Source organism: Xenopus tropicalis, chromosome 2, assembly GCF_000004195.4.
Source record: "Xenopus tropicalis strain Nigerian chromosome 2, UCB_Xtro_10.0, whole genome shotgun sequence".
Lineage (NCBI taxonomy): Eukaryota > Metazoa > Chordata > Amphibia > Anura > Pipidae > Xenopus > Xenopus tropicalis.
Genome location: NC_030678.2, coordinates 60,920,313 through 60,933,455, shown reverse-complemented (window position 1 = coordinate 60,933,455; position 13,143 = coordinate 60,920,313). Strand labels below are relative to the sequence as shown.

Sequence of the window (13,143 nt, the reverse complement as noted above, 5' to 3'; positions counted from 1 at the left end):
AACTCTGGGTGCAAAAGGACTTAGCCAGTTGGTACAGACTCATACAAAAATCCACCAAAAAAGTCCTGCACTCCAAACACTGTATTGTTAAAAACACATAGAAAAAAGGCAATGTTTCAGAGCGTCCCTCTCCTTTGTCAAGCCATCTACCATACATGCATGAAGGTATAAAAATACTGTGTAACAGTGCTTTGTGTATCAGTATGTATATATATATATATATATTGTACAAGTGGTACACATTGGATTAATACTATACACAGCGTAACTTTCCTACACTGTATGCCAGCATATGGTTAACAAAGAATACAAAGTAAATATTTACATTAATTTTCTGGCATGCTTAGGGTTAAGGCATTGAATAGACTTAATTTCTAGTGTACATTTCTAGCATGTTGGGGGTTAATGCAGTACACAAAGAAAAGCCACAGGTTGGGTATAACACTAGATGTGGGGAGGCGCCTGGGCATAGAAAGCACGCATTGCTGTCACTGAACACAAACTGAAACCACAAGAAGAAGTAACCTTAGAGGCGTAACTATACAGGACAAGAGTGTCCAACACAAGTGTGTAAGAAAAAGCTGCATACTTTTGGGGAGAGAATGGACACATTGCATTAAGCACTGGATGTCACTGAACAGTTTACATTTTAGCAGCACAGAAAGGGAAGAAGGAGAGGAAGGAGAACAACCAGTGTGAAGGAAAAGAGTCTGATAATCTAGGCAGGGCTGTGTGGAATACAAGTGTGTAACACTCTGCTGGTTATGCACTGGGGAATATCCAGCGTCTTTGCCTGTAGTGGTGGCTTTGTGCTTCAGTGCACCTGTGCTAAACTGAATTCTGGCTGGTAGCCAGGCATCTCTGCACAGCACTGGATTCCTTGATATAGCTTCCTGCTTTGGCTTGTTATGATCAGTAAATTCTGGACAGCAGTGTCAGGGCTGGTGGGGTCAAACAAGCACAGTGCACAGCCCAGCACCTGCACCCCTGAGATGGAGCACCCAAACCCAGGAAATCAAAACTCTAGCACCCCTTGTAGACCAGCCTTTCTCAATTTATCTGCAAAGGAGCTTCAGGAATCAGGGGACCACTTCATCAGGAAAGTATTAACCTTGAAGAGACCTGGGGAACTACCTTGGGAGACAGGTTATGCTGAGTGAGTATACTTTTAGTTTAACCAATGTTTAAGTTCTGTCCCTGAGTGCATTGTGAACACTCACATTCAGTAGGTTTAGCAGTCTTTATGCATGCTTTTGTGCCCTTAGAAATGCATGTAATGGGGGTTTATCTCTGTAACTTCACACTCTATGTACTTTTAATCTTTTGTAGGCTGGGGGTGCATAACTATTGCACCTCACAAAAAAATCATTTCAGGGTGCCCCTGTAAACATATTGAAACTGCTTATCAGTCAGTGCCCCACTGGACTTAAGCAGTCTCAGGCTCTGCTGCCTCTCTAGTTACACCCCTGGGCACCAGTGGACATTGAGGCTATAGTGGAAGATGGCTTGATCTTTCATTTAGACTAATAAGGAATGGTTTCCAAAACTGGCAGGAGCAGAAGGTAAGTTCCTGGGCAACGTCCCAGCTCTTTCATTCCAATTCATACCCCTTTCTTTGCAAGCTGTCCTATGCTCTCCCAATAAAATCTAACTTCATTAAATCTTCTTGTTTTTGATGTTTGCCATTAAAGGACAGAGTGCAAAATAAGGACCAAACATTTTGATTTTGCTCTGTCAGAAAAGTTCAGTTTAAAATGAAATAGAGCATTTGGCTTAAAATTGTCAGTATCACAGTAACTTTTTTTTCCGCTTATGAAGGAAATGTATTTTCTGGTACTCATGTGACTTTCTACTTCTTTCCAGTCATGGGTTTATCCCTATCTTTAAAGGAACACTAACTCAAAAATACAAATGACTTTATATGAAAGATCAGACTTTTTCAGCAATGTGTAAAAGTTTCATGGATTTACCAACCAATATATTTTAGTTAAGTAATGGCTTAATGCAATGTAATCTGCTAAGTTTGCATATTTAAGATTTCATTTATACTAAATCTGTCTTTCTTTGATTAATGGTATGAAGTAGCTATAGCATTCTGTGGAGCCTTTTGGCCTTGCAGGGGACCCTCTCCTCTAGAGAATCTGTGCATGAATTTGTTGCAATACATTTTCTGTTGGCTGTTCTTCTTTGTAATGGTTTGTCCTCTTCTTCATGAAGCATCTGGAAACAATTTATTGGTGCTGTCTAGCAATATTCTGCTTTCATCCTTAACCACATGTTCTTATATGGATTATTTTATCTGGTTTAAATCTCTTCATCTGTTATATGACAGCCAATAGGATGAGTTAAATATACAGCTGTTCACTTCACTAAATAGGGCAACAGTTGAGAGTCTGAGTGATAGAGGAACATGTCTAGAGTGACGTAACTACCCATCCACTGCCCATAATCACAAGACTAATGTGTACAAGCGCTGCAGCAGCATTTGTTTCTCTTTTGCCCACAAAGGAAGTGCAGCAGCCTTCCCTATCAGTTAAAGTTTCGTTCTTAACACAGCATGAATTTTGCAGAAAATGTACTGTATATTTATTGTTCTAAAGAGATTTATCTAAGTTTTATAATATAACTAAGTATATTATGTGATGAGCTGTCAAGTCATACAATTCAAAAAGTGCAGCAGACAATTTGACACTGTGTCGCACAGTTTCACCTATGGCTTTTTTTCCTTGCAAGCAGCAGCTGGACACAAGTGTCTGCAGTATCAGTTCAATTATATCTACCTTCTATTTTGCACTGCAAATGGCCAGTGCATCAGTAGGGCAACAAAAACCTTCCTGTTGTTGGTATAAATGCAGTGCAAGTGAACCTATGTTGGTCAACCACCAGTTTCATGTCCCAAATGCATGAAAGCAGAGAGTAACATAGATAACCTGCTATCCATTTTCCATCATGCAAAATCAAGAGGCAAGTTACGTTTGTTTCTTATTTCTAGCAAAATATACTATTTTTGTTTAATCCTATCTTTCGATCCAAGAGAAAATTAACATCCTATATTGCTGAAATAGGAGGAATATGGACTTTCAGTTATTCTGAAATAGGGTTTTAACACATCATAATGGTATTACAAGTTAATTGGCATAAATAAGGGTAATGATTGTGTATAAAATATGGAGTTATTATTCATGTAGCAGGTTTAGATGTACACACTCTGTGTTCACAACAAGCGTAAATATTTGTTGCTGGAATATTTGTATGAGCCATTGAGATTATGTTACCTCCTTAGATTACTTTAGAATCATTTGCCAATTTTCTATTTTCATTGCTACTTGTCATTTCTAGTCTTCATGTAGTCTGATTTCTTTGTATCTGGTGGTCAACATTTTGAAATGTTTCTGTTTTGCATTTGTGCAAATATTTTCTTCCTGATGCCCGGTGTTCAGCACACAAGTGAGTTGTTATGTGCGAGTCCTATTCTTTTGGTGCAAATGTTACATGGTTACCTAGTTAAAGGAACAGTAACACCAAAAAATGAAAGAGCTTTCAAGTAATAAAAATATAATGCACTGTTGCCCTGCACTGGTAAAACTGGTGTGTTTGCTACAGTAACACTACTATAATTTATATAATAAGCTGCTGTGTAGCCATGGGGGCAGCCATTCAAGCTGGAAAAAAGGAGAAAAGGCACAAGTTACATAGCAGATAACAGATAAGTTCTGTAGAGTACAATAGTGTTTTATCTGTTATCTGCTATGTGCCTGTGCCTTTTCTCCTTTGAATGGCTGCCTCCATGGCTACATAGCAGCTTATTTATATAAATTATAGTAGACTTTCTGAAGTAAACACACAACTTTTACCAGTGCAGGGCAGCAGCACATTATATTTTAGTTACTTTTATACACTTTCATTTTTTGGTGTTACTGTTCCTTTAAGTTAGGTTGAAGGAAGTCCATTAAGTCCAACCCTACCTAGCAAACCCCAATTCAGATTTATAAACTTATACTGACCTATATATACACTAACATACAGTATATAAACTATATATACCAATATCTATACCAATTGTAGATTTTAGTATCACAATAGCCTTGGATATTATGCTTGTTCAAGAAATCATACAAGCCACTCTTAAAGGCATTAAAAGAATCTGCCATCACCCAGAAGAGCATTCCACAACCTCACTGCCCTTACTGTGAAAAACCACCTACACCTTACAAATATTATGGTCAATATTCCTCAATTTTATTATTAACTTTCTGTGCGGGACTGTATCAAATGCTTTAGCAAAGTCCACTGCCATCGCAGAATCAAGGTTCCTGCTCAGCCTGGCAAGATCTAATACGCATTAAACCATGCTGGCACAAGCTCACAGTATTGTGATTTGCAATGTATTCTAATATCTTATTTCTTATTAACTCTACTAAAAGCTTTCTACCAATAATGTCAGTCTAACAGGTCTATAGTTTTTAGGCGGAGTACAGGATCCCTTTTTGAATAGTGGCACCACATTAGCAATTTGCCTCTCTGCACCATGATAGAAAAGGTTTGGCAATCATTCTGGGAAGAATACCATCCGGTCCTGGACCTTTGTTTACCTATACATGTTCAAGTCTCTTTTTAATTTCCTCCTGAGTGACCCATGTATCAGTAGTTATATTATTAGAATTGGGTATATTAAAAAAGGAAGCCTTCATTAGCTGGTTCCTCAGTTGTGTAGACAGATAAAAAAATAACAGTTTAAAATAAAGGTCCCACCCCTTCTTTCTTCAGATGCTGTGCCTATTGATGCAAGGCTCTGAGGGAAACCTGGAGCTACTACCTGGTTAGAAGGTGGCAGTAGCTCCAGGGTTTCCATGAGTCAAGTGGCACAGCAGCTCCCAATTTGTAATGAAAGGCAGGAAGGGCTGAGCGCTGCTGAGCGCAACTATATGGAAGTGCAAGGAGTGCATTTTGACACAAGTGCCTTTAATGAAAGCAGAGTTATGCAAAACTCACTGTGGGGAAAGGCACAAATTACCCACTGTGCTTGCAGACATACATGAGCCCTAATATTTTGCATACCTAGCAAACCTAAAGCACTGAATAAGGCATGAGAATAAAAGCTTGAGGTACAGAGGCACTGTATAACTACATTACATATAGCAGGCTTGAAAAGGTAACAGCTTCATAAAGGTTGCATAGTGTAAAATATTCTCTTTTTAGTTACAAATAGAGCTCTGACTCCCAAGACTTCTTATGATTCTTCAGTAAGGGACATCTCTTCATGTCTAAATATGATTTGACAGGGGGACATGTTTCATTAAAAAATAAATAAAAATTATTAACAGGATAGCTTGTGTATTGGATTTCTGTAGGCAGGTCATGCATGTGCTGTGTCTTCAGTTAGGGAGTTTGGGGGATAATTTATTTGCCTTGTGTAGTACAATTAAAAATTTGTTTATACATTACCCCTCAAGTCAGTAACAAGAAAGGTAGCTGACCAGCCCTGTGATCACAGTTTTTGTGGAAGACTGTGGTTCTTGTGGCATTCACATTGATTAGAAATTTCAGTTCTTGCAGGGTTTCTTTTTAGTTGACTATCAGGCATCAATAACTATGCTTACTAAAGCAGAAAACCAAAATGTGTTTTAGCTTTAGTGTAATTTAAGCCTTTATTACACGGTTTTGATGGCACATTCCAAATTGCTAAGTCATGGAAAAATCTTTTTAGGGCCCCCATATAGCTTCAGAAAGTTAGATATATGGCAGGTTAGAAAATCCAACAAAAGTGAACCACATCAGCCTGTTGATGTGGTCCTTTCCCAACAAGTCTACAAAGGCCCTCATTATAAACCAGTCTTTGATCTGGGGAAAAATAATTGCAGCCCCATCTGGCTTGGGTGGCCAAATCAGGCAAATGTCCACTCACTTGCCGATTTTCATCAAAAGAAAACATGTGAATCAAACTCTTTGAGTTTTCCTACTCATGCCATGCCCATGACTTAACTCCTTCAGCCGGGCTTAGAATAAAGTGATTCACTAATATCCAAGTCTCATCAATGCCCTGTGGACTACTGAAGCATTATCCCTGACTAGAGGTGAAGGGGTGCTATATTCCAGCTATCCGTGGGGTAAATCCAGTTGGTGGGGCTGTTATGATCCTATTCTTGTGCTGATTCATTACTTAAAGCACTAGATGATTATATCCCCCAAACTCTAAGTTCTCTAACCTTTGAATGTAAGCACTAATAGGCAGGGTCCACCTCCCTACTCTGTCTCATACCAAAACACAATCCCTGTGTATTTATACTTATTTATTGTTTTTATTATAATACTTGTCCTACCAGAGTGTAATTTTGTACACAAATTGTACAGTACTGTAAAACCTCATAGCGCCAATCATGCTAATACAATAAACAGCTCCACAAAGCCTCTGACCATATGCTAGTTATGCTAAACAGATTATGTTGATTGGAGCAAGATTCCAGGGTATTTAACTCCAGAAAGATCTTTGTACAAGGCATTCTGAACTGAGGAAGCCAGAAGGATAACTAGTGAAACATCTTCAAGGGAAAAAGTACAGCAAGTCCAGTTGAGGTTGACTTCTTACTAAAGATAGATTGTTTTTACTTTATTTCTGGAACTACAATTTATAAAATCAAGACTATGGGGCACATTTACTAATCCACGAATCCGAATCACGAATGGGAAAAAATCGTATTGGAAACGAAAATTTTGTAAGATCGCAAATATCACGAAAATGCTCACGAAAAAATCGTATTAGTCACGATAATATCGTATTGGCGATCCGAAAGTCACAAAATTTTCGTACCAAACAATTGTAAACAGCGGTAAAACCTTTCCGATTTTTTTCGTGCAAACGTTGTGCGCACGCCTGAAAAAATCGGCAAAACGTTCGCATGAACGCTCAAGCGTTCGTGCTTTTGTAAATGTGCCCCTAAGTGTAAATAGCTAAACTACATGCATTTATATACAACTGATATATACATACATATATATATGCATACATACACTCTCTAACAACCTGCACCAGTCTGCTCCTTTAGCCTCTTTTTATGAATTGCACAAAAGATACATTGTTAAACTGCATGAAGGTTTTAGGTACTAATTGTATGCTGCAATTTAGGGGTAAAACAGCATTGTGAGTGTTGAGACCTGCTTGGTGTAGTGCTGGGAGCCTTGTATATTCTCCTGATTGAACCATTAAAGATTACTAGTCTCAGCCTAGTAATTAATCCTAATGCCTCTTTTTCACCTCTGCTTCTGCCTATCTAAGTGTACCCTTTTGAAGCTGCAGGTAGTTCCTCAATAAAGATGCTAAGGCCCGTCTGCTTTATTTTCCACTTTCCAGCATTTACGGCAGTTTTATTCTTGTTTTTCCCTACACTATTTCCACAGAGTAATCAATGCCGGCAAAAGCCAGCAAAATGAAGACCAGGCCTGCTGTGAATTTGTAACAGTAGAAAAACAAAATGCTAAATTCAGTGATTGCAAAGAACTTCAAGATCTCAAAATAGTCCAAGGAGAGAAGTGTCTCAGTCAGGTTGGTGACTTTAAAGCCTATTTTGTCAGACATGATTAGAGATTATTTGTGATGGGGCTAACCCAGCTAGCTGGATCATACAAGAATTAAACAGATGTTCTGCAACTTTGCATAAAGTCTGGAAAATACCTTCACTAGACATTTTAGGATCTGCAGCAAACTTGATCCTCCACACCTCAACTCCCATGCACTTACCTTCTCCATTTGGATTCAGTTGGGGGGTGGATTCATACTGGGCCCGGTAAATAATGTTTGAAGAAGAACAAGCATACAGAGAATAGGGGGATGCAGCTGGGGGCGTGATTCATCTTGGAATTTGGAAATAATGCTTAAAGGAGAAGGAAAGGTAAAAACTAAGTAAGCTTTATCAATAAGGTCTATGTAAATACGACCATAAGCACTCACAGAAAAGCCCTCTATCAAAAGAAACACAGGATTTCTTGTCTCCTTTTTTGTAAACATGTTCTTAGGGTATCTGACTTCCTCTCTCAGAAAAATCCTTCATTCCTGGGGCCAGAATATGGGCAGTTCTCTCCTCTCTCCTGCTCCCCCCTCCCATAAGAATTTATAAAACTCACTCCCCCCCACACTTAGGAATGTGTAATCTGAGCTATAACAGCTAAGCTGCAAGCAGGAAGCTATGAAGGCCAAGCTAAAATGGCAGCCACAATCTTAAACAAACAGAGAAAGCTTCTAGGGTACTTTATTCAGGTATGATAAAGCTTTCTTTATCATACCTTTCTTTATCATTTCTTTGACATCAGTATGAATTGTGTAAGCGATGGAAAGTGTGCACAGGGGCGGGCCAAGCTGACTGGGCGCCCTTGGCAACCCATTCGGACACCTCGCCCCTGCACCTTCCCCAACTTCGTGTGTGCTTTTGCGCGCATGCACAGTTCCATCAAGTGCGCAGGTAATGACAAGCAGCGGGGGCAATGACAAGGGAGCGCAGACTAGGGGTAGGCAGGAGGGGCTCCTTCCTGGTGCCCCCAATTGTTGCACCCTAGGCAGGTGCCTCTTCTGCCTACCCAAAGTTCCGGCCCTACTTGTGCAATTTTAAATGCCTTATCACTGGTAATTCACACTGACATTAATGCAGAGATTTTTTGTATTGTTTGGGTGCTCATGCTGAAGGAGGTCAAGCACAGGCAACAAAACATACCTTGTTCCATTGCCCTAAAATTATAGGGGGTGAGGCATAGCACCTATAATATTTAAGAGTTTTCCAGGAAACTAGGTCTCATTAAAGGTGACAGGTGATTGCCATGTAAGTCACCGGTGATAACATTTCTTACTAGCAGAGCAAATGAAACTTGCATTGGGTCAATGATACAACCAGAAATGTTTTTGTCCAAGGTTTAAAGTTATATTGTAAACTCACTGGTAAGAGTGGTAAGAGTAGTAAGAGAAGTCTCTAGTTGGAGATGCTTTCCTCGCATTCTTTTAACTCCTGGGCTACTAGCAAAGCAGCTGTCACTGCTATACTCAGGAAAAAATTTTGAGCATTTACTATATTTTTTTAGATATATACTTAATATACAATATAAATAATGCAGTGTCAAACAATGTGCCTTCCAACATCATCTTGTACATTTTCAGTTCTTTCGGATCTTCATCTATTCAAAATGATGTTGATTAGTTCTCCACTAGCTTTTAATACCATAATGTAAAAGGCATATAAATTGACATTAACTCCCTCATGTAAAAAGAAACAATTCTTTATATCCCATGCAAATCTCATCATAATTCCTTCTTATATACGTAATTTCAGTTCTTTCAGTTGTCCAGGGCTAGGGCTCAAAATCCATGCAAGAATGATGTGGGGTTATTTAATAAAAGTTGCAGTTTTCAAATAGTCCAATCACTAACAGCAAACTGCAAGAAACATTTAATGGTTATTTGTTTAAAAGCAAACTTTTTTTGGGTTGCTATAGGTTACTGTTCCAGGTAGCAACTTTTTTTGCTAGGTATACTTCAGGGATAATGTAACTAAAAGTGTAATGCTAGCCTTTCCATAATGACAAACAAAGAAAGTCCATACACTCACAGTTCCCCTTAGTAAATTCAGTCCGTTATCCATTGGTGCAAATCCTGCACCTGGCTCCAAAGTGTATGTAGCAATAGGCAAAAGAAAAGAAAGATGAAATGCACACAAAACGATTTTACTGGTGTAAAAAATACCTCCAAAACTATTTATTGCGGAGTGCACATACAGACTGGAGTTTTGGAGGTATTTTTTACACCAGCAAAATCATTTTGTGTGTATTTCCTCTTTCTTTTCTTTCATCCATAATTACATTCTTGCTTTTAGAAGTTTTTGAACACCAACACATGCTACGGGTTACTAGACCTGTAGCAAACCCCCAGCTCCAGCTGGGGATGAAATATCATGGAAACATCTAAAGACATTTCCTAAATTATTGATTTAAATACATAAAACCATTACGCATTCATGTTTTGTCTTCTCCAATTAATAGTTACCCCCCCATTCCCCATTCTTTTTTTTTTTTTAATCAACTTCATACTTTACACTGTATAATGCAAAAAACTGTTAATCATGAACATAGTAAGATGCAAGCAGACCAAAAATGATAATGCGAAGTAAAATAAAATAAGAGGAAAGAGAAGAAGGAAAACAGTGAAATCATATGAATATGACACAGCAACACCATTAGATCCAACCACATTTCACCAGTGAGTCATAAGACATAAGCTTCCAGCATTAAACACTCCCCTGTGCTAAGTAGCTGTTTTGCAATTCCAAGGAATCTGTATATATATATATTTGTTGTGATTATAGGTGTTTTATTTTCACATTTAAATAAATATTCCCCATAAGGTAATATTTTGTACACTGTACAATGTATTAATCAGTGGGAAGGGTAAAAAGCTTGTAGTGAGCCTGACAGTAACCCAAATATTGTTTGGAAAATGTTGTGACTGAGATGTAGAACATCGGCCTATGGCTGCAAGTTGAATGGGTACAGCATCTTCAGCATGAGTTCAACAAATAGGTCTTGTGCTGAACATACTTTTTGCCTATTGCTGTAATCACAAAATATCTTTGGTTTTTGTTACTTCTTGAGCTAAACAGGTCAAACAGGGAAAGTGAAGGGAATTCATGTTTGGTCCTTGTGAGATAGATAATTAGATTATCAGTGTACAACCCCCTTCCTGCTTCCTCTGTTGTGATGGTTTAGTATGCAGGAATCCATTATGCAAGGGATTATCTGTGCACTGGTAATCTAATGATCTGCCTTGCAAGCAGAAAACATGGGGTAGTTCCAGTTTCTCTGTTTGCCTGATAAACTCAAGCAATAATGAAAAAGTTATGTGATTAAATCAACAGATAAAAAGTATATTCAGAACTAGCCCTATTCATTTAACTTATGTTGAACAAGGGCACAAACTGCTGTAATTCATTGTGAGATTTTACTGTAATGTCAATCATGACATTGCAAAGGCTTATCTCTGCAGCTTGCCCCAGTGCAACCAATCAGGAATGATGCAGCTACATCAAATATGATCAAATGAGAAGGCCCGTGCGCCCATGCTAGAACTACATGGCTATAGTATATAACTGCATAGTCCCATGTATATTGAGAATACATTCTTGAGCAAGCAGAAACAGCTTCATAATTCTTGGATGAAATGGACTTAACTTCATACTAAATATTTATTTGCCATGCTTTTATATTTATTACCCCATTTCGCAGATTTTGTGAGGTAAATACACTTTGCAAACCTGCCTTGTTTTCTTTTTCAAATTTATTATGCCATTTTTAGTGTAAACTCTGACAACTTTTATTTTATATTAGGAAGATGATGGTCTCTCTTTCTATTATTGGGGACTGTTTGATGGTCATGCAGGATGTGGTTGTGCCATAGCCGCTTCTCGACTCCTCCACCTTCACATCTGTGATCATTTGCGGGACCTTGTACATATTCTACCACATTCAGCAGCTGCTCCTTTAAGCCTTGATCCTGGCAATAGAATAGATCACATGGCAGGTATCAAATCTCTAGAGAATGCACAGGCACCAGAAGTTGCAGTCCGCTTTCACCTTGAAAAGCAAGTGTTTCCTGAGAGTCTTGTCATTGGTGCCATTGAGAACGCATTCAAAGAGATGGTGAGTTGCTTAATGTGCCGATTATCAAATGATTTTCGGCGCATACTGATTAACATATTTTATAATCCCCTTCTACAGTATATGATAAAAATATACACCCCCAATCAGCTTATGTAGAAAAGATGTATTTTTGTTTTACACAAACAAACATACCTGATCCCACAGATTGAAGGACATGATGGTAACCCAATAAGCTATTTCCCAAGATCCCTTATGCTAAGGGGGAGATTTACTAATCCACGAATGGTCCGAAGGCATCCGAATGCGTTTTTTCGTAATGATCTGTATTTTTGCGACTCTTTCGTTGCAGTCGTGACTTTTTCGTATGTCCCGCGATTTTTTCGTCGCCGTCAGGACTTTTTCGTATATTTTACCTGACTTTTTCGTCGTCGTCGCGAAAAAATTGGATTGGTTTTTCCGGCGTTTAATATCACGCAATACGAAGAAAATTGCGACGGTGACGAAATAATTGTGCAAAATACGATAGTCGCGACGGCGCCGAAAAAGTCGCGACAAATACGAAAAATCGCGAGGCGCTGAAAAAGTCGCAAAATTTTCGTTTCCAATACGACTTTTTTCCCTTTCGGGGTTTGGATTTGTGGATTAGTAAATCTGCCCCGAAGAGTTTAAAGCAACACCCTCCCTCATTTTGTTCCATTGTATAGTTATGAATTCTGGGGCCTGAAGTCTATCTGCTTTCCATAGTAGATTATTTGGAAAGCAGAGGGACTTCTATTCCCAGAATCCATCACTTCACAATGTAACAAAATAAAGGTAGGTTTGCATTACAGTGAAAGTCTCTGGAGTGTGTGCAACTGGGAAACACATAGACAGACAACCACGGTTTCATTTAAATCTGGCATCAGGTACATCTGTCTAAAAATAAAATAGATTTATATTTATTTCTAGAAGTTCAGAAAGAGTTTTGCATCTTTTCTACATAAGCCCATACTGAATGAACCATGTCAAAGATGGGGTGGAGGCATAGGAGTTAAGAAATTGCTATTAGCAGTGGGGGTGTAATTTGCCTTTAATATATATATATATATATATATATATATATATATATATATATATATATATATATATATATATATATATATATATAAAGAGGAACTGTTGTATGCACACAATTAGAAAACAAAATTTACAGTTTGTCATAAAATAAAAACTAAATTGCTTTCTTATAATATTGTCCTATTACCCCATATCTGTTTGTGTTTGTGCCTATGACTGCAGGATGAACAGATTAAAAGAGAAAGAACTACATACAAAATTGAAGGAGGATGCTGTGCTCTTGTTGCTGTCTATTTATTGGGCAAGTTATATGTAGCCAATGCTGGCGACAGCAGGTATGCTGTGCTTGTTTCAGTAAATGTGAGTATTGTGAAGATGGTCATATGCAGTCTCAAGACTGTTTAGCAATTAAATTCTGTCCTACAAAAAAATGCAGTTCATTAACTATAAACTGAA

The 13,143-nt window shown here is 38.2% G+C and overlaps 1 protein-coding gene across 1 annotated transcript in view; it reads left to right on the top strand.

Annotated features, from left to right (window-relative positions):
• The first annotated feature begins 605 nt into the window (after positions 1-605).
• The window catches only part of ppm1j (protein phosphatase, Mg2+/Mn2+ dependent 1J), a 28,312-nt gene continuing 15,774 nt past the window's right edge, over positions 606-13,143 (top strand). Inside the window, exons 1-4 of the mRNA NM_001005797.1 lie at positions 606-1,156; positions 7,396-7,540; positions 11,359-11,670; positions 12,910-13,047. Of these exons, the coding sequence (NP_001005797.1) occupies positions 993-1,156; positions 7,396-7,540; positions 11,359-11,670; positions 12,910-13,047 (759 nt within the window). The 5' untranslated portion in view covers positions 606-992. The remainder of the gene's footprint in view (positions 1,157-7,395; positions 7,541-11,358; positions 11,671-12,909; positions 13,048-13,143) is intronic.